The 22,727-nt window shown below is 44.3% G+C and overlaps 1 protein-coding gene and 2 long non-coding RNA genes across 3 annotated transcripts in view; all 3 read left to right on the top strand.

Annotated features, from left to right (window-relative positions):
- The window catches only part of GNAI3 (G protein subunit alpha i3), an 81,491-nt gene that overhangs the window by 34,650 nt on the left and 24,114 nt on the right, over positions 1 to 22,727 (top strand). Inside the window, exons 3-4 of the mRNA XM_072423612.1 lie at positions 314 to 455; positions 534 to 691. Of these exons, the coding sequence (XP_072279713.1) occupies positions 314 to 455; positions 534 to 691 (300 nt within the window). The remainder of the gene's footprint in view (positions 1 to 313; positions 456 to 533; positions 692 to 22,727) is intronic.
- On the top strand, positions 2,618 to 3,913 carry LOC140322270 (uncharacterized). The gene is made up of 2 exons (XR_011919192.1): positions 2,618 to 3,447; positions 3,499 to 3,913. It is a non-coding gene; the product is annotated as an uncharacterized lncRNA (long non-coding RNA).
- On the top strand, positions 7,089 to 11,631 carry LOC140339059 (uncharacterized). The gene is made up of 2 exons (XR_011922357.1): positions 7,089 to 9,930; positions 10,212 to 11,631. It is a non-coding gene; the product is annotated as an uncharacterized lncRNA (long non-coding RNA).

The raw sequence follows: 22,727 nt of genomic DNA, 5'->3' as shown, positions 1-22,727 counted from the left end.
TATGTTTCCTTCCTCTTTATGGTCTCCTGCAGTTCCTGTGATGTGGGCATTGCACAAAAGGAACAGATCTGATACATGATCTCACTTTTCACATTCTCAAGATTGGATTTTAGGTCATTTTCATTGGTGTAATGCCCACGGATAAGCTCTCAATCTGACGTGTGCAGAACAAGATTGGGTGCCACTGCCAGGTTTAAACACTAATTACGGTATTTCCTCCCTTGGTTTGATATAGTTTTTCCAGTAATGTGCAACAGTTTATTTTTGTATTGTTCTGTATGTGTATACTTAAGAGTGTAATGTCTTTTATTAGGATTATTCATGAAAATGGATACTCAGAGGAAGAATGCAGGTCATACAAAGTGGTTGTCTACAGTAACACCATTCAGTCTATAATAGCTTTAGTGCGAGCCATGGGGAGGCTGAAGATTGATTTTGAGGACTTGGCTAGAGTTGTGAGTCATGTTTTTTTTAACCCCCCCCATATGTGACAACCCTTGAGTTTGCGTCTATTAATTTTCTCATTTGTTTAGGATGATGCCCGGCAACTGTTTATGTTGGCCAGTACAGCAGAAGAAGGTGTTCTGTCTCCAGAACTTGTTGGTGTTATCAAGAGATTGTGGAAAGATTTGGGTGTAAAGGCATGTTTTAACAGATCACGGGAGTACCAGCTCAACGACTCTGCCTCATAGTAAGTGATAGCAATGGTTGGCTCTTCAAGTGCCAGGTTCTAATGGTAAATTAGGACCTACCTGAGTAAATAGGACCTGCCTTTTGGTTGGACTGCATCAAATAATTTATTTTGTCTATAGATCATTTACTTGGCCACGCACACATTACAGTACAATACTTTTTTTCATGGTCACTGCACCTTTACCTGGAAATGTCTCCTCTCCCCATACAGCTTCTAGCTTGCTGCAGTGAGTTAGGATTTATTTAATTATTTACCCACAAAACAACTTTGCTTTCCATATAGGCTGCAAAGGCTGGCATAGTTTTAGTAATGGGAGATTTAAACTACTCTGACATTGACTGGAGTAATGGCACTACACGTACAGCAAAAGGGTGGCAATTTATGAATTGAATACAAGATAATTTTATGGTACAGTTTATAGATTCCCCAACTAGAAATGATACTCTGCTGGGCCTACTTTTTTTTTAACAATGCAGAGCTTATACCAAATGTGCATATATAAGAGAATCTGGGTAGCAGTGACCATAATTTGACCTAATTTAATGTAAATTGTAAACAGGAAAACAGCAAAAACAGGAAAGATAAACATTTAATTTGAATTTGATGGGGTTGGTAACTGGGGATAAAGAAAAAAAAATGCTAATTGCAATGTCACCGCTTTAATGAGCTATAATGGCTTAAAATTGATATGATTGGGAAACAGTTGGACAAAATTAAGGCTGACAAAGCACCAGAAACTGATGGAATACAACTAGAGATGAGCGAATTTCTCAAAAATTCGATTTGGCCGGTTCGCCAAATTTTTGGAAAAGATTTGCTTTGATTCACTGTGAATTGCGTTATAAAATGTCTATTTCCGGCCTGCAGAGAGCCTTGATAGTGGTGTAGAACACTGTGCCTTGCAGTAACACGCATAGGGAGTCTGCTGTGGTAGTGAAATAATACTGTGAGTCAGTATGACATGCAGATGACAGGCGTCGCTATTAGAATCACTGCACACTTCACTTTGGGCAGTCACGGGGCCAAACTGACTCAAGTATGAACTCAGCCTTACAGGTCCATGTTAGCGTCACAAAGAAGCGCACTCCTTTTACACCCTTGTCAGCTAATTCCACAAAGATGTCTACAGAACCTGTTCTTTTAACCGCTTATACAAGTAGAGCACCCCCGACAGAGTGGAGAGGGTGTCAGCAGTAAGTTTGTGTTGACGTCACTGATTTTTTTGCCCTTCCTCTGATCCATCAGAATAATAACCCACAAAAAACGGATCCTGTCTGCAGAGCATATGCCTTCACTCGGTCAGCATTTGCTCAAAAATCCATCAGTATTGCTAATCCCAAAAAAAACAGGAGTGGACAGAGATGACACGTGAATAGAATATTTGCATGTCTTCTGTGTTTTGTACCCACTCCTGCTTTTGGCTACCAAATCATAAGCCAATTTTGATGGTACTATTACAGGCCTTACAGCTGCTACACAGACAGGATCCGTTGTGTGTCATTTTTTCCTTCCTTCTGACAGATCAGAAGAAGGGTCAAATAAATAGTGATGTCATCCAGGCCAAAAAGGCAAAATAGTGGCCCAGTCATGGAGTGGGGAGGGTGGGAGAACAGCTTGAGAAGTCCACAGAGTGGCACAATGACATAGTGGTGAGGTGGAAGCAGCATCAGGAGGCCACAGAGTGGCACAATGACAGAGTCTAGACGTGGCGGCAGCAGGCGGAGACCACATAGTGGCACAATGACAGAGTCTGGAGTTGGCGACAGGATCAGGAGGCTACAGAGTGGCACAATGACATAGTCTGGAGGTGGCAGCAGTATCAGGAGGATACCACAGAGTGGCAAGGTGACATAGTGTGGAGATGGCAGAAGCAGCAGCAGCAGCATCAGGAGGATACCACAGAGTGGCAAGGTGACATAGTGTGGAGATGGCAGCAGCAGCATCAGAAGGATACCACAGAGTGGCAAGGTGACATAATGTGGAGATGGCAGCAGCAGCAGCATCAGGAGGATACCACAGAGTGGCAAGGTGACATAGTGTGGTGATGACAGCAGCAGCAGCATTAGGAGACCACAAAGTGACCCGGTGACAGAGTGGGGCAGTGGGTGGCAATACCAGTAGACGAAGGTGGGTGAAAGAAGGAGCACTTGGCATCTGATGTGTGGCATCAGGTGGGGACTTTACTCCGAGGGGCTCTCACTTCTGGCTCCAAGCGCCCGGCGTGCGCCGGGTGCGACCCGTTTTGAGGACAGTGACAGGTGGAGAGTTTGACTGGGGTAACGCAGGTGTCCTAAGGCAAGCTCAGGGAAGACAGAAACCTCCTGTGGAGCAGAAGGGCAAAAGCTCGCTTGATCTTGATTTTTAGTATGAATACAGACTGTGAAAATGGGGCCTCTTGATCCTTGCCACTTTTGGGTTAGCAGGAGGTGTCAGAAAATTTACCACAGGGATAACTGGCCACAGAGTGGCACAATGCCAGAGTCCAGAGGTGGCGGCAGCATCAGGAGGCTACAGAGTGGAACAATGACAGAGTGTGGAGGTGGCAGCAGCATCAGGAGACCACAGAGTGGCACAATGACAGAGTGTGGAGTTTGTCGTCAGCAGCAGCATCAGGCGGAGACCACTGAGTGGCACAATGACAGAGTCTGGAGGTGGTGGCAGCATGAGTAGGCCACAGAGTGGCACAATGACAGAGTGTGGAGTTGGCGACAGCATCAGGAGGCTACAGAGTGGCACAATGACAGAGTCTGGAGGTGGGGGCAGCATCAGGAGGCTACAGAGTGGCACAATGACAGAGTCTGGAGGTGGCAGCAGCATCAGGATTTTAGGAATGAATACAGACTGTGAAAGTGGGCCTCTAGATCCTTGTTACTTTTGGGTTAGGAGCAGGAGGTGTCATAAAATTTACCACAGGGATAACTGGCCACAGAGTGGCACAATGGCAGAGTCTGGAGGTGGCGGCAGCATCAGGAGGCTACAGAGTGGCACAATGACAGAGTGTGCAGGTGGCAGCAGCATGAGTCGGCCACAGAGTGGCACAAGGACAGAATGTGGAGGTGGCGTCAGCATCAGGAGGCCACAGAGTGGCACAATGACAGAGTGGCACAGTGACAGAGTGTGGAGTTGGCGTCAGCAGCAGCATCAGGCGGAGACCACAGAGTGGCACGATGACATAGTGTGGAGGTGGCGGCACCATCAGGAGACCACAGCGTGGCAAGGTGACATAGTGTGGAGATGGCAGTAGCAGCATCAGGAGACCACAGAGTGGCAAGGTGACATGGTGTGGAGATGGCAGAAGCAGCATCAGGAGTCCACAGAGTGGCAAGGTGACATAGTGTGGAGATGGCAGCACAGCAGCATCAGGGGACCACAGAGTGGCAAGGTGACCTAGTGTGGAGATGGCAGCAGCAGCATCAGGAGACCACAAAGTGACCCGGTGACAGAGTGGGGCGGTGAGTGGCAATACCAGTACCCGCTGACGAAGGTGGGTGAAAGAAGGAGCACTTGGGATCTGATGTGTGTCATCAGGTGGGTGGCAGCATCAGAGTAGTAGCTGAGGCAGGTAGCCAGAAGAAACCGGTCTCTTTTGTCAAGGATTGGGTCAGGTGGGATGGATCATCTAATCAGATGTATCAGGTAATTGGTGGGTGGAAATCCTGGCTGGTCCACGCCTAATTCATCTTGACAAAGGTCAGTATCTCCACATTATGGGTGGACAGGCGAGTTCTTCTTGGGGTAACTATGGCACCCGCCGCACTAAACACCCGCTCTGATGCCACACTACTGGCCGGGCAGGACAGCTTTTCCAGGGCAAACTCGGACAGTTGCGGACACAAATCCAGTTTGGCTGCCCAGTAGTCCAGCAGATCTTCAATGACGGCTGGCAGGGTGCACCCCAAGTATGACACCACCTGCTGGTTCAGGTTCTGCTCTATGTCTAGCTGATGGTCAGTAGTTTCTTCACTATGCGGGTGCAGAAAGCTGCTCATCAGCGACTCTAGACTCAGGCTGCTGCTGATGGAGCTCGTACTGCTCCTGCCACTCCACCCCTCCACAGCAGCCATGGCAGTGGAACGTAAGTGCAGTGGCCCCCCCCCGGTCAGACATGCGAGAGGATGGACGCAGATAGGCAGCAGCCAACTGACTACATAGGATGTCTCTGTAGTAGTTCAGTTTGTCCTCCCTCTCGGCAGGTGTAAAAAAGGCCCCCATTTTGGACGAGGGTCCAACAAGGTGGAAAGCCAGAAGCCATCCCTCTGCCGAATGGTGACAATTCGGCTGTCACTGCGCAAGCAAGTGAGCATGCAGCGGGCAATTCTGCAAGCGACTCGGAGGGACTCCCTGCTTCCATCTCCACTGCAAACTGCCACATTGTGTCTGGGTCCTCTGCCTCGTCTTCCTCATTTCCATCTTGCTCCTCCTCTCCTGTCACCTGAGTAGAAAAACCACCCATTTCGCTTTACATTGCCTTTGATCCAATGTCCTCCTCCTCCTCCTCCAGTTCAGCCCCAGCAAGGCTCATGTGGCCGTGGGATCTAGCCGCCACAACTTCAGTCCCCTGACCAGCCAGATTTACCAGCATCTGTTCCAGGACATGAAGCCGTGGAATGACGTTGTTCATCCCGTAGTCCTGGCGACTGACAAATAACGTGGCCTCCTCAAAGGGCCTGAGCCAACGGCAGGTGTCACGCATGAGCTGCCACTGGCTGACATCAAAGTTACACATGGGAGTACTCCTATCCGCTTGGATCATCAAGAATTTGTTGATGGCCTTTCTCTGTTCGTATAGTCAGTCCAACATTTGGAGGGTGGAATTCCAACGGGTGAAAACGTCGCATTTCAGCCTATGTTGGGGGATGTCGTTCTGCCGCTGCAGCTTAAGGAGGGTGTGCTTTGTGGTGTACGAGTGGCTGAAGTGCATGCAAAGTTTCCTGGCCATTTTTATGATGTCTTGCAGATGGGTGGAAGACTTCAGGAACCGCTTGACATCCAAATTGAAGACGTGTGCCATGCAGGGTACATGACTCAGCCTTCCTTGACACAGCGCAGACACATTGTTCTTCCTGTTGTCGGTCACCATGGTTCTGATTTTGAGTTGTCGCGGAAAAAGCCTTGATTCGATCTCTTGATGAATCACACGGAGCAGTTCCTCCCCTGTGTGACTCCGTTCCCCCAGGCAAACCAAGTGCAGAACAGCGTGACACTGCCCTGCCCTGCACATGTGGTATGCTGGAGGGGCACTGTGAATTGTCCCTGCAGTGGAGGCTGAGGACACGGTGGAGGATGAGGAGGGTGAGGCGGACGTTGTCGCAGGATCAGCGGCGTGAGAACGTGGAGGCGGAAACAGTGTCACCTGGCCAAGTTGCTGGTGTGGCTGTGCAGGAATCACATTCAACCAGTGGGGTGTAAAGGACATGTATTGTCCCTGACCATAGTTACAGCTCCACACGTCGGCGCTGCCTTGCACTTTGGCAGACACGGACTCAAGGACTGGCCCACCTTATGTTCTACATATTTGTGCAGGGCTGGTACTGCCTTTTTCGCAAAGAAATGACGACTTGGGACTCTCCAAATCAGCTTGGCACAAGTCATCAGTTCTCTGAAAGGTGCAGAGTCCACCACTTGGAAAGGGAGGGACTGCAGCACCTGCAACTTGGACAGGAGCACATTCAGCTTCTGCGTCGTTGATGAGTGCACGCATACTGTTGTCTCTTGGCAATAGCTTCGGTGATTGCTTGCATCTGGACCAGCAGAAGATGGAAATGACATACAGCTCCCTTCGGCTGAGGTGGTGGAGACTTGACTGCCTGAAAGCCGGTGCTTTCACCACAAATAACTGCAACAGTGAACTGCGTATATATATTTCTTTTTGTACTCCAATACGTCACTAAATGCTTTCACCACATATACCGTATTTTTCGGACCATAAGACGCACTTTTTTTCCTCCTAAAGTGGGGGGAAAATCAGGGTGCGTCTTATGGTCTGAATGCAGAGGTACAGGGGCATATTTTTTTACTTACCTGTGTCCCCGCCGGTCCCCGGCTGCGCCGATCTCTGCCTGTTCTGTGATCCAGCGTGCGGCACTTGTGCCCGCCCACGAAGGCGGCGCCGATTGATTTGATGAATGCCGATCGGCGCCGCCTTCGTGGGCGGGCACAAGTGCTGCACGCTGGATCTCAGGGGAACACAGGAGGAAAACAGACAGAGGCTGACAGCAGCCAGTGTCTGTGTTCCTCCTCTGTGTTCCCCTGTGTCCCAGCGTGCGGCACTTGTGCCCGCCCACGAAGGCGGCGCCGATTGATTTGATGAATGCCGATCGGCGCCGCCTTCATGGGCGGGCACAAGTGCTGCACGCTGGATCTCAGGGGAACACAGGAGGAAAACAGACAGAGGCTGACAGCAGCCAGTGTCTGTGTTCCTCCTCTGTGTTCCCCTGTGTTCCAGCGTGCGGCACTTGTGCCCGCCCACGAAGGCGGCGCCGATTGATTTGATGAATGCCGATCGGCGCCGCCTTCGTGGGCGGGCACAAGTGCCGCACGCTGGATCTCAGGGGAAATCAAATCAATTTTTTTTTTTCTTGTTTTCCCTTGTGCGGAAAACCTGGTGCGTCTTATAGTCCGGAGCGTCTTATGGTCCGAAAAATACGGTAACTGCAGAAGTGAACTGAGAATATATTTGTATTTTTGTACTGAAATACGCCACTAAACGCTTTGACCACAAATAACTGCAACAGTGAAGTGTGTATATATTTTTCTGGATATATAAATTGATGGAATGACAGAGCTGTATAATGGCTATTTGGATCCCCAAATAATCTTTCCCTGCACTTGTAAATCGCTTTTCTAGCAGTGTCCCTAGGGCCTTCTGACGTTTCTCCCTTCACTAAGATGCTGTGAAATGATTCCTCCCTATCCTTTCCCTGCACTTGTAAATCGCTTTTGTAGCACTGTCCCTAGCGCCTGCTGACGTCTCTCCCTGCACTAAGATGCTGTGAAATGATTCCTCCCTATCCTTTCCCTGCACTTATCACAATGAGGTTTCTCCTAACACTCTCCCTAGCGCCTGCACACGTCTCTCTCTGCACTCAGAACGCTGTAAAATGTCTTAATCCAAGATGGCTGAGGCTATTAAAGGGGTGTGACATCACAGGGCTGGCTGGCTGCTGATTGGCTGCATGCATGGCATTATGGGTCATCCCGCCGTCCCAGAGTTCCTTGCCCCATGTCCTCACACGTGTAGCCGCCATTTTAGAAAAAATTGCGGAAATTCGGATTCGTTGCGAATCAAAGTTTTTCTGAAATTCGGATCGAATTCCACTTTGTCGGCTTCGATTTGCTCATCTCTAATTACAACCACATGTCCTCAAAGAGCTTAGCTCCGTTATTTCAATGCCATTCTTTCTAATTTTTAGAGACTCTTTAATCACTGGCATTGTACCAATGGATTGGCATAAGGCCAATGTGGTTTCCATCTTTAAAAAAGAAGCAAGGTCATCACCAAGTAACTACAGACTGGTAAGGTTAACTTCCATAGTTGAAAAGGTCCTGGAGAGTTTCTGCTAGAAAATAATATTATAAGTGATGGCATGGATTCAAGACAGACCGAAGTTGTCAAACAAATTTACTCTCTTTTTATGAGAAAGTAAGTAAACAGGTAGACAGTGGAGAAGCTGTTGTTATAGTTTACTTTTCCAAAGCATTTGACACTATAATCCAGAGAGGATTTATTGCAAGTTAGGGTGTAAAGCTTTAGAAAATTCAGACCGCATGCAGAGATTAGTGAATAATGATTCATACTCTGCCTGGTCTAAGGGTATTAGTGATGTACCCCAGGGTTCAGTGTTGGGACCTTTTTCCATCTTTATAAATGATATAGTGTTTGGGATTAAAAGTACCATTTTCTGTGTTTGCAGATAACACCAAACTATGTAATATAATTACGTCCATGATGTAATTACAGGATGTCTATAATCTTCAAGCAGACCTGGATGTACTGTTTGTTTGGGGAGCCAAGTGGCAAATGACATTTAACATTGATAACTGTAAAGTTATGCACTTAGGGGCTAACAACATGCATGTTTCATACTGAGTAGGGGAAATAGAAGAGGAATAGACTGCAGTGATGGAGACATAATCCTGCCCCTGTACAAAGCATTGGTCAGGCCTCATCTGGAATATACAGCCCAGTGACTCGGGGTGGAAAACACTTGCAAAAAGCAGTAACCCTGAGTCACACTCGGGGTTTATTTAGAAGCCCCTCTTACCTGTGCCCCATGCTCCAGTGATTGGACGATCCCGCTGTGATGCCGGGGCGTCAGTCTGTCGGGGGGCGTGGCCGGGCTGAAAATTTAAAAGCAGATTACCGAGTAATCTGCTTTTAAATGCCGCCCAGGTCCTGGCCATACTGCTGCGCCTATTATTAGTTAGATGCGATGCACCATGCAGGATTTCTGCTGGCATCACCCCCAGAATTTACTATAGCTGCTCACATCACCCGGAGGATGTGACGCTCGCATCCTCCGGGTGATGTGAGCAGTTGTTGGTGGATTTAGGGGGGTGAGGCAGGGCGGGACATCCCCACTCGCATCACCCGGCAAGATGTGACAACTTCCGGGTGATGCAGTAGAGTGATGGATTCTGGGGGCGGGAAATTTAAAAGCAGATTACTATGTAATCTGCTTTTAAATTTATTTTTACAATAAAAACAGTACAAAACACATAATAAAAGTATAAATACATATTTTAGTGCACTAAGCATCATTGCCCAGTGCCCTGATTTACATTTTGCCCACTATTAGCCCTAATCTTGATCTGACCTTTTGATGACTTATAAATCACTTCCTGAATGTATCATTTCATCACTTTGTCTTTGTTCCTGACTGATTGCTGGAGACCACATGGCATCCAAAAGGAATCTCGCCGGCTCAAGCGCTGTTTTGAAGGAATTTGAAAGCAGCAATAGCGATTTGGAGTCCCTTGTGGAATCGAGCGATAGTGATTATCCAGTAAATTTATCATCAGACCACGAAAGTGAACTGAGCGATGATTCTGGACCTGAGGTCAGTGCTGTGCGTACATGGTGCTCCATTGACCTTGATGCGGACAGCACTGCCAAGATTTCCATTTACCGGCGCACCTGGGATGAAAATTGAGGCTGAATGTGACGACCCCCTGGCACACCTGAAGTTGTTTTTGATCAATGAAGTTATCGAACAAATTGTTGCGGAGACAAACAGGTAAGCCGCTTTGTGTTTGCTAACTTTTTGAATTTTTTTGCTAACTTTTTTTTTATACCAACATGTTTGCTGCTCCTTGTTTGCTAGCTTTTTGAAACTTTTGAAAATTTTTGCTAACTTTTTTATGCAAACATGTATGCTGCTCTCTGTGTTTGTTAACTTTTTAAATTTTTTTTTGCCAACATGTATGCTGCTCTGTGTTTGCTAACATATTACTTGCAACCTTCACCACACTATAAAAGAACATCCTAAAATACCTTTTTTAATTTGGTTTTATGCAGGTATGCTGGACAACAATTAGGTGTTCCACACCTGAGATTTGTAAGAAGCAGAACGTGGGAACCTGTTACCAAGGATAACATTTGGCTGTTTTTGGGCTTGGTGATCCTAGAGGGAGTTGTGGGCAAGTGCAGAAGTGGTACTGGTCCAAGAATAAAAAGATTGCCACTCCATTCTTTGGCACAGTCATGCCAGAACACCGCTTTTTCCTCATAATGAAGTACCTGCACTTCGCAAACAATGAAGAATTTAATGAGACTAACCATCCTGCACCAAAACTTAAAAAAAATTGGGAAGTGTTCCTGATGATTCTACAAAATTTCCAGCAAACCTCTGTGTCAGAAAGAGATGTCAGCACTGAAGAAAGTCTAATAGCTTACAAGGGGAGGCTCAGCTGGGTGCAGTACATTGCGTCAAAGAGGGCACGATTTGGCGTGAAAACGTATATGCTGTGCGAACCCTCATTTGGCTACATCTGGAATACAGTATTTTACACTGGAAAAGGGATACAGTTCAACCCCATATAAAGCCAATATGGATTGGCAACATCTTCAGTGCTATCCCTCATTGAGCCATTGCTAAATCAGGGCTATTGTGTCACAACTGACAATTTCTACACCACTCCTGAGCTTTATGAGTTCCTTCTGCATCACAGAACAGATGCCTATGGAACTGTTAGGGCTAAGCGGCGCAACCTGCCATCACTGTTTGCAAATAGGAAGCTGAAGACAGGAGAAATTGTTGCCTTGCAGAAAGGCAAGATGATGGCCCTGAGGTGGCGTGACACAACAGATGTGTGCCTGATGAGTACTGTTCATGAGTAGGTGTCATCAGAGCTGACCAAGCCATGACATTTTACCCACCAATGAGGAAACAGCAAAGGAAGTACTACAAAAATATCCTCAGGGATCTAGTTGAGCAGTGCCTATGGAATACCTACATTCTGTACAGAAAAAATTGTCAGAGGCCTGTGAATCATTCAGACTTCATTTTGCAAGTTTCCAAATCCAAGTCAAGAACCACCAAACACCACCAGTTGCTATGAATAGACCTGGACATCGTGCTTCCACCGTTGTCAACCCAGAACGCCTGATCGGTCCTCACTCCATTGAATACATCCCACCAACCCAGAAAAAGGCAGCACCTACAAGGATGTGTGGAAAGTGTGTGGTTTGCTGCTCAAAGACAGAGGAAGGAAGAAACGCAAAGAAACCAGGTTCTACTGTCCTGACTGTGATGTTGGACTTTGTGCAGCACCCTGCTTCAAAATCTACCACACCCGGAATGTCTACTAAAAATGTATTTTTTTTTTCTAAAATCTGCATTTAATTTGTATTATTATTTATCAATAATATTTCGCCCTTGTATGGAAAATTTCAGTGAGACATTTTTCATAAAATAGTTTTATTTTGATAAATTACATTTTTGTGGTCTATTATTTCATTTTTTATAATTGTGACTTATATTTATGTATTATATTATAATTTATGATTATAATATAATAAATAAATATAAATATTATACCTGGGAGTTAATCCTAAGAATTACAGGCCCACAATATAAACAAAAATTCCTATGAAAAAATTGTATCACTTTTTTCATCAAAAAACTGACAGAATTAGAACGCTAGGGGGATTAAGGGGGGATATGATCACCCTGTATAAATGTCACATTTAGACAACTCTTTGCGTCTGGAGGAAAAGAAATTTAGGCTCCGGATGAGCAAGGAATTCTTCACTATAAGGTCTGTGAAAATGTGGAATAGGCTACCTCAGGAAGTAGTTTCAACAAGTATTGTAGATTGCATTATAAAAAGCTGGAAAGAAAAATGCTTTTCTAGAATGACATTACTTTAAACCTTTAATACCCAGTAAAATTAAGATAACTGAGATTGTTGATCGAGGGAACATCCAATTGCTTCATGGAATCAGGAATTTTTTTCCTTTGTTGGAGCAAATTAAACCAGGTTTATTTTTGCTTTCCTCTGGATCAACTCGGTCTATAGGGTTTTTATCTGGGACATGTTTATTTCCCTAGTGGTTGAACTTGATGGACGTATACATAGTCAGGTTGAAAAAAGACATATGTGACATTACTAAAAATAGTTATTTGAATTTCTAAGCTGTCCATTAGCATATTGGGGGTTGTAAACTTGAGCCTTGTTAAAATTTTGTAATTTAGAAGAGTAAGAGTTAGTTTGCATTACTGGAAAATAACAGCAGCTTTTACCTTCCACAAGCGTCTACTGCCAATCTGTATGTACCCAGTAGCAGTAACAGGTGGTAACACTAGCAGGGCAGCAGAACATGTAGCAATGATGCTGCCACAAACTGCATTTTAAAAGATGAAAAACCTATTTTTACCAAAACAGTTCAACTTGAAAAAAATGCTAATGTGAACCAGCCCTATCTTGTGTGTGTACAGCACTGATGAAATCTTTCATTGACGTATTAGGCTGTCCCATATATTTAACAAATTGCAAGTAAGAACCGGTAAAGAATACATAGGCATGTGGAGTAAATGATCTACCCATGGCAAAGCGCAGAGATTGATGGGGATCAGGACATTTCCAATATTACCCAATGTGTTTCTGGAAATTATGAAACCAATACACCATTCTTACCATAACTGAAGGATAATAGTCATATCAAGGAAGTCTTGATACCTTTACTTACTTTACTGCTTGGTCTAGTCATGACATCATAGGCTATGCAAGTTTTGTTTTGATTTCCAAAAATTTGATTCGTAAGTGTTTGACTTTTTATTTACATTATTTCTACCCAGCCATGAAAGAAGTGTTCAAAAGAACATAAATCTTGTTCCACCTTCTGGAGAATATGAGGTTAGTTATTAGTAAACAAATCCGCATGATTCCTAGAAATATAAATCCCTAAACAATCCAGAGCACCATTATACCGAAAAAATGGCACCAATTGAAGTAACTTTGTAAATCTTAAAAAAGGGATAGAAAAATGTAATATTTCTGATTTGTGGAAATTACCTTAAAATGACTGCAAGCACTAAACCCTTTCACAGTTTGCACTGTGAGTCTCCAATGTGCAGTCCTCCAATATCTGGATTACCTCTAAAAGCTGTATGTTCCATAATTAACCTTTTAACCGCCAATTTAGTTAGTGGCTTGCAAGTGTTCCAGGCCAATTTATTTTAGCAAATTTTGTTTGTTTCCTATTTGTGACATTTCCTTGCTACTATATATTCCACGGTCATCTGTTAGTGTATTATACCAAAGTGGGGAAAGCATCTTTTAGAATTTCATCAATGTGTGGAAATTTTGAAAACAGGGTTGTACACACAGTGCCACATTACATTTTGGCACACATATATCTAGACTCTCAAAGATTAGGCCTCAGGGATGCTGTGGGAAAAGTAGGAGGTAGTAGAAAGAAGGGTAAGCAGTGTAGCAAGTTGTTGATTTTTAAAACTTTTTTGATTGGCCTGAAACAATGTATCTAGGGAGAATACTGCTCTCCAATCTGTCCCTACCTACTATGTAGCAAAACCACATGAAACGGAACTAGCTTGGCGGGATCAGCGGGGAAAGAACACCCTATTGAGCTTGAGTGTAGTCTGGCATCTAGAGCTGGGTACTGGGCAGTGGCCAGGCAGCAGCAGTAACAGTATGAGGAGGAGGAGGCGGCAGGCCCTGGGACAGAGTGTGCACAGCATTGTTAACTGCCATCTAGAGCTGGGTACCGGGCAGGCGGTGGCAGCAGCAACAGCAAGAGGAGGCAATGGGCCCTGAGACAGAGCAAGGACGGCATTACAGCTTGAGGCCATCATCCTTTATTGACAGTGTAGAAGGTGTAGCTATTGGGATGAATGAGATTCCCACTGTCCCTACAGTGGCGGTGGGCCCTGAGACGTTGTGTGGATGGCTGTGTTACTCCTCCTGCTCTTACTGCTGCCGCCTGCCCACTGCCCAGTACCCAGCTCTAGATGCCAGACTAGACTCAAGCTCAACAGGGTCTTCTTTCCCCGCTGATTCCGCCAAGCCGGTTCCCTTTTATGTGGTTTCGCTACATAGTAGGTAGGGACAGATTGGAATCTCGTTCATCCATTCATTTCTCCAATAGCTACAGCTTCGACACTGTCCATATAGGTGATGGCCTCAACCTCTAATGCCTCAGCACCTCGGTGAGTCGAATAAACAGGTGGTCCAGGTTGGTTTTGTACATTTGCAGTGATTGCTCATGATACCGAATAACATCCTATATACACGAGTTTGATGATGACAACCTCGGGCTGAGGTCCATGTTGGAAGTTGGCCAGCACGCTCTCTATGTACTTCGAAGAAAAACGGGTCAGGAAATAGAACCGTACAAGGTGGTGGTCAGTTCTGTAATGACGCACTTGGCGGTAAATTATGCCATTGTGCATTTCACCCAGAGATCCCCCAATGTGTCGTTTGGAAATGACATCTCACCCTTCCCTTTCAGCTGCTTCTTACTCCGAAACTCTTCATTCTGCAGGATATTCACAAGATCCTCGTTGAAGGATTTTTGAATGGAGTCTCCCAGGACGGCCACATACTTGTTGTGGAGAAGTCTCCGGACGTCTGCTGAGCTCAATAACTTAATGATCCAATGTGGTCATCCAGGACCTCTAGGTTCCCGTTAAATATACCGGTGTCTCCCATCTCATCCCCCCAACATATACAGAGGGACTGCTTTCCCAGTTCCGGGGTAACATACAGAGAAATTCAGTCCGATAAAGCGTGGTACCGACAGATGAAGCAGAAGACGTGGCCTTCTACATTCAATCACAAATTTCAGATTACACACTTGCATTACATACTTCGGGGTGTCATTAAAGATGCACTACACCCAGCTCTAGATGCCAGTTACTAATGCCTTCCACACCCTGTCCCAGGGCCTGCTATCGAGTGAAAGCACATGAAAGGAAATGGGGCTTGGCGGAATCAGCGGGGAAAAAAATCCTGTTGAGCTTCAGTTTAGTCTGGCATCTAGAGCTGGGTACTGGGCAGTGGGCAGGCAGCAGCAGTAATAGCAGGAAGAGTAGGCCGTGGGCCCTGAGTAGTGTGGATGGCATTGTTTACTGGCATCTAGAGATGGGTACTGGGAGGAGGAGGCGGTAGGCCCTGAGACGGAGCAAGGATGGCATTAGTGGTTGAGGCCATCACCTATATGGACAGTGTAGAAGCTGTAGCTATTGGGGAAATGAATGGATGAACGAGATTGCAATCTGTCCAAAAGTGTGGACGGCATTAGTAACAGGCATCTACAGTAGGGTACTGGGCAGGCGGCAGCATCAGTAACAGCAGAAGAAGGAGGCGGTGGGCCCTGAGACGAAGTTTGGATGGCATTAGTAACTGGCATCTAGATTTGGGTACCTGGCAGACGGCAGCATCAGTGAAAGCAGGAGGAGGAGGCAGTGGGCCCTGAGAAGTGTGGATGGCATTGTTAACTGTCATCTAGGGCTGGGTACTGGGAGGAGGAGGCGGTGGGCTCTGAGACGGAGTGTGGACAGCATTAGTATCTGGCATCTAGAGTTTGGTACTGGGCAGGCGGCAGCATCATTTACAGCAGGAGGAGGAGGTGGTGGGCTCTGAGACGGAGTGTGGACGGCATTAGTATCTGACATTTAGAGTTTGGTACTGGGCAGGCGGTAGCATCATTTACGGCAGGAGGAGGAGGAGGTGGTGGGCTCTGAGATGGAGCGTGGACAGCATTAGTATCTGGCATCTAAAGTTGAGTACTGGGCAGGCGGCAGCATCATTTACAGCAGGAGAAGGAGGCGGCGGGCTCTGAGACGGAGTGTGGATGGCATTAATATCTGGCATCTAAAGTCGGGTACTGGGCAGGCGGCAGCATCATTTACATCAGGAGTAGGAGGAGGAGGCGGTGGGCTCTGAGACGGAGTGTGGATGGCATTAGTATCTGGCATCTAGAGTTTGGTACTGGGCAGGCAGCAGCATCATTTACAGCAGGAGGAGGAGGTGGTGGGTTCTGAGACAAAGTGTGGACAGCATTAGTATCTTGCATCTAGAGTTGGGTACTGGGAAGGTGGCAGCAGTAGTAGGAGGCGGTGGGCCCTGTGATGGAGCGTGGACCGCATTGGAGGTTGAGGCCATCACCTCTATGGACAGTGTAGAAGCTGTAGCTAATTGAGACATGAATGGAATAACGAAATTCACAATTTCCATACCTACTATCTAGCGAAACCACATAAAAAGGAACGGACTTGGTGGAATCCGCGGGGCAATACATACATTTTTTATCATTTGTGGATATCTAGCAAGTGCTATCACAGTTAAATATCTGTATTTGTTTCACATAAATACATACATTTTTATATGTTTTAGGATACATACCAAGTGCTATCAGAATAAAATATCTGTATTTTTTGGAGAAAAATATATAATTTTTAATGGCCTTTTGGATAGATACCAACTACCAAGTGCTATCAGAATTATATAACTGTATAGAGTAATACATAAATTTTTATAGCTTTAGGGATATATAGCAAAGTGGGATCAGAACTAAAGATCTGTATTTTCTGTAGAGAAATATAGAATTTTTTATGGTCTTTTGGATCGATACCAAGTGCTATCAGAATTAAATATCTAGATTTTTGGGAGAGAAATATAGAAATTTTTATCGGTTTGGAGATATATAGCAAAGTGGGATCAGAATGAAATATCTGTATTTTTTGGAGAGAAATACTGAATTTGTTATGGGTTTTAGGATAGATACAAAGTGCTATTATAATAAAATATCTGTATTTGTTTTACAGAAATACAGGCATTTTTAGGTTTTTGGGATAGATTGCAAGAGGTATCCTAAATTATACCTCTTGTAATATATCACAAAAGCTATAAAAATACAGATATTTCATTCTGTTAGCACTTAGTATCTATCCAAAAACCCATAAAATTTTCTTTATTTCTGTTAAAAAAATACAGATATTGAATTCTAATCCCACTTGCTATCTATCTAAATAGCCATGAAAAATCTGTATTTCTCTCTAAAAAATACTGATATTTTATTATGAATAATAAATAATTATTTGTATTTTTTGGAGAGAAATACATACATTTTTATGGCTTCTTTGATAGATAGCAAGTTGTAGCCGGAATTAAATATCTGTATTTTTTTTTTACAGTAAAACAGAACTTGTTCTGTTTATTTTTTTAGATAGCAAGTGGTATCAGAAATAAATATCTGTTTATTTTTTTTTTACAGAAATACAGACTTTTTCTGTTTATTTTGATAGATTGCAAGTGGTATCAGAATTAAATATCTGTATTTTTTTTTTACAGAAATACAGACATTTTTATGGCTTTTTTTGATAGATAGCAAGTGATATCAGAATTAAATATCTGTATTTTTTTTTACAGAAATACAGAATTTTTTCTGTTTTGATAGCAAGTGATATCAGAATTAAATATCTGTATTTTTTTTTACAGAAATACAGAATTGTTTCTGTTTATTTTGATAGATTGCAAGAGTTATCATAATTTATGCTAACTCTTGCAATCTATCAACATAAACAGAAAAATGTATGTATTTATGTAAAGAATCCAGATTTTTTGTTCTGATACCACTTACAATCTATCAAAATACACAGAAAAATTTCTGTATTTCTGTAAAAAAAATACAGATATTTAATTCTGATACCACTTGCAATCTATCAACATAAACAGAAAAATGTATGTATTTATGTAAAAAAAAAAATCCAGATTTTTAATTCTGATACCACTTGATATCTATCAAAAAAGCCATAAAAATGTCTGTATTTCTGTAAAAAAAAGTACAGATATTTAATTCTGATACCTCTTGCAATCTATCAAAATATTAAAATTTTTGTGTATCCGTAAAAAAATACAGATTTTTAATTTGATACCACTTGCAATCTATCAAAATAAACTGAAAAATGTCTGTATTTCTGTAAAAAAAAATACAGATATTTAATTCTGATACCACTTGCTACAGATATTTAATTCTGATACCACTTGCTATCTATCAAAATAAACAGAAAAAATTCTGTATTTCTGTAAAAAAAAAACAGATATTTATTTCTGATACCACTTGCAATCTATCAAAATAAACTGAAAAATTTCTGTATTTCTGTAAAAAAATAGATTTTTAATTTTGATACCACTTGCTATCTATCAAAATAAACAAAAAACTTTCTGTATTTCTGTCAAAAAAAAAATACAGATATTTAATTCTGATACCACTTGCAATCTATCAAAATAAGCTGAAAATTTCTGTATTTCTGTAAAAAAATAGATTTTTAATTTTGATACCACTTGCTATCTATCAAAATAAACAGAAAAATGCCTGTATTTCTGTAAACAAAATACAGATATTTCATTCTGATCCTACTTGCTATCTATAAAAAAAAGCCATAAAAACTTCTGAATTTCTGTAAAAAAAAATACAGATATTTATTATTGATACTACTTGCTATCTATCCAAAAGGACAGAAAAATGTATGTATTTCTCCACTAAAAATACAAATATTTAATTATGAATCACACAGCTCCATTACAAGTGATATAGGCCTCAAAGCAGATAGAGGCAGAGAGCCGCGAGGGAGGTGCTTGGTAAAAAAAATTAGCAGGTTACACAGCTTTATTGCAAGTTATAGACCTCAGAGACAGAGTAGAGGTAGAGGGCCACTTAGGGGGAGGAGTAGGAGATGCCAAAAGGGTGTGAACGTGCTCTTCCCATCAAGATGTCCGTGCAGCAGTTGACGACTAATCAGTACACTCTGCAGAGGGGGTGTTGAAGTCATTGCCGATCCAAGCCTTATTCATTTTAATAAAATTGATTCGGTCGACATTTTCTGCGGAGAGCCGAATCCGTTTGTCACTCACTACACCCCCAGCTGCACTGAACGCTCGTTCAGATAACACACTTGGGGCTGGGCAGGCAAGGATCTGAATGGCATGTTCTGCCAGCCCCGGCCACTGCTCAAGCTTGGATACCCAGTAGCCCAGTGGGTCCTGGCTTTGCAGGTTGCAGATGTCCCATGCAGAGCTCAGGTATTCCTGCACCATGACTGAGTACCTCTGCTGAGTGTCATTGGCAATTGCTGCACCACTGGCAGCTTGCTTCCACTGAAAAAAAGCCTGCATAGTTAGGCTTAGATGACCTCTACTGCTGCTGCCACCCATGCCGCTTAAAGCACTTGTTTGGCTCCAATGGCTGGTGGAACTGCCATAGGAATCCTTGCTTCTGCTGCTGCAGGCAGCCAGAAAGGCTGAGCACAGGTCCCTTACAAGCACTTCTTGGTAGTGCTGCATTTTAGGTCCCCTATATTGGGGCAAGATCAGTTGTTGTATGCAGCAAACTGCAGGTTGTTGCTGGCGGTGAACAGATGCTGCCGAATGGGAGGTGCTGGATCTCCATAGCAAAGTGTCCCTGGAGGAAGAGGTTGAGGCACAAGAGTCAAAGGAGGAGGTGGAAGTGGAGGTTCAGGAGGAAATTGCATGGCGATGTGCTCTGGGCGGAGGTAGGTATGCAGGCCTTGCTGCAGCTGCATCTTCCCCTGCTGCCAACAAAGTTACCCAGTGAGCTGTATAGGAAATATATCTTCCCACTCCATGGTTGCTCGACCAGCTGTCGGTTGTCAGGTGCACCTTGGCAGAAACTGAGTGCTGCAAGGCCATGGACACATTGCTCTGCACGTGTTCATGCAAAGCAGGAACACATTTTTCTGCAAAATATTGTTGCTTAGGCATATAGTACTTTGGCTTCGCGCAGAGGAATGCGTAACGGAATGCATTGGAGTCCACCAGCTGGTAAAGGAGGGGCTCTAAAGAAATCAGCTGTGCAATTGCCGCATTGATTTGTTTTGGGGTCATTTGGGCCATATTTCCTCCTGCGCCCCAACATCTGGGGGATGGAAGGTTGGATGCTGCTAATGCTAACCACAGAAAGATTGGACGATGGGGTAGAAGTTGTGAGGGATGGCAATGATGCCTGGTCTTGACTGCTAGCAATGCGACAAACAGCAGCCGATCTGCATTGGAGCTCCTGCTCACTGCTGGTGGAGCCTGAAAAAGGTAATGCTCGGCTACATGCCCCACTCAAATTGCTGGCAGCAGCACGGGTATCTTTGGTGGCAGAAGGAGGAAAGGCAGCGGAGGAAGATCAAGCAGTTTGACCTTGCTTCTTGGGCGGAGGTGGTCGCACAGAGCTCTGTGCTTTGACCAGGTGTTCCCACCAGGTTACTGGGTGGTGGCTTTTTAAATGAGTGCTCATGCAACTGGTTCCAAGTTTGGGTTTTTGCCTCGTTTCAAGTGTTGAGCACACAGTTTACAGATGACCATAGCGTTGTAATCACTATGGACATTAAAAAATGCCCACACTGGCAAACATCTAACTGGGCCGAAAGGTGCTCTGGAGCTGGTGCTCGTGGTGGTGGTCTGCGTTTGTTGAGGCATAGCTGTGGTGACAGCTTCCAACGATTTACGTCTATGACTTGCCTCACTGGTACTTGAAGAATGCAGAGTTTGGGCAGCTTTTACCCTCTTCCTCCCTCTCCCCCTTGTAGGGCGTTTTGCAACCTCCTCCTCCTCTTCTTCCTCCTCCTCCTTCTCCTCTTCCTCCTGCCTATGATGATCTCCTTGTTCACCCCATGTCGGATCAAGGACTTCATCATTATCATCATCATCAGATGAGACAGTTTCCCTATATGTGCCAAAAAGAAGCTGCGACCTTTTGGCGCCAGTTTGAATTGGCTCGTCTGGCTGAGAGTGTTCTGGTGAAAATAACTGGGGGGAAAGCCTGTGAACTGACTCTCTTCGTCAGATGACTGAAACAACTGAGCATCTTGAAGGAATGCTTGTAGCTCCACCTCTCCAACCCCTTGGTGGTACTCCTCTACGTACTGCTGTACACGTGACTTTCCAGCCGCTGATGAAGAACTAGGAAGAACAGGTGTATCATGGACTGTTTGGGACACATGTAAGGCCTGTGTCTGGGACTGGGATGAAGAGGGGGTACAATCACTTGACCCAGGCTTGGTCATGTACTCCACTACATCTTGTTCATGGTGTGGCAATAATGGACGCCCACCACCAACAGCAGCGCTTCTTGTTCTTGGGTCTGCAGCTAAAAACAAACAACTCATACTGGTTTGCTTGCCACCCCTGCCAAAGCTGCTCTTTCCTCTTTGGCCAGACATTGTAGAATTTTTTTTTTGTGGCTTGACACCCTGCAAAATACTTTGTAGCTAATATGCTATATGTATATGTAAATTTGTACAGTAAGGGGATTTTTTTATGGGGGGGGGTTGACACAAAAAATGCAAGTGCGCTGTGTGTGTTGTATGCAGCACTTTCCTTCAGTGGTAATGCTTGTAATATGCAGCACAGTATACAAACTATATACTGCAGTATACACTGCGTCTGTGTGTCTGTCTCTCAGTACAAGTGTGATACTGTGCACGCAGTCAGGGAGGGGACCCTGCCTCTGGCTGCGTGTATGTAACACACTGACTGACTATTTATCTATCTATCAATGTATCTATCTATGTATCTATCTATCTATCTATCTATCTATCTATCTATCTCTATATTATCTATAATCTATCTATGTATCTATCTATCTATCTATCTATCTATCTATCTATCTATCTATCTATCTAGCTAACAGTGAACACTCTACCTATCTGAGTACAGTAGATTTCAGGACTGCACCAATACAATACAATCCAACAATCTATCTGACTAATAGTGTGAGTGTGACACAGTCTAACAAAGTAAAGCACTTTTTTCACTTTGACAAGGCAAGCCTGGCAGCACAGAAAGGTTGTGATGCTAGCAAATCTCTGTCAGGAGTGATAAATGCAGGCATGCCCTTGCCTTATATAGGCCAATGGCTGCCTGTGTGGCATGCAGTGACAGACAGCCAATCGGCTGCCTGCCGCAACAAACATGGAGGGGAGCATCCCTGCTGTTATTGGAGGGCCCTAGGCATCATGGGGGAGGTCCCTAGGCATTGTGGGAGGGTCAAATTCGGGGCTTTGAATCCAGCAAAATTCGGGTCGGGTCTACCCGATTTCGAATGGTCATATTCGGGTCCAACAATAGGACGACCCGAATTCGAACAACAACACTATCAATGACAAGCTCAAAATACTCCACTATTAGGCTTTAATCCTAGATGTTCAAAACAATATTTTTGAAGGGTAAGCAAACACTGATGCACTTTCGTCCTCGGCACTGATCACAACATGCCTTTCCAGTGCTGGACTTCAGATGAACAGGCAGACTTGAAATCCCCCTTCATTCTCAGGCTCGGAGTCTATCTTGCTAGGGCCTAAGACTAAATGTGTTCTGCAAGCTGTGCATTATTGGAAAGTAGATATGGAGCTATGTTTTTTTTTTTTTACCTGAGTTTGAAAAAGATTCACACTCTAAATTATCACAGTTTACCATTTTCTTTGTGAGATCAAAATTTTATTTGGACCATCAGTAGGCTCACAAATTTAAACAAAGCAGACCCAGGGGTACATACTAAACG

This window comes from Pyxicephalus adspersus, chromosome 1, assembly GCF_032062135.1.
Source record: "Pyxicephalus adspersus chromosome 1, UCB_Pads_2.0, whole genome shotgun sequence".
In the NCBI taxonomy this organism is placed as follows: Eukaryota; Metazoa; Chordata; class Amphibia; order Anura; family Pyxicephalidae; genus Pyxicephalus; species Pyxicephalus adspersus.
This window is presented reverse-complemented; position numbering and strand designations above follow the sequence as displayed.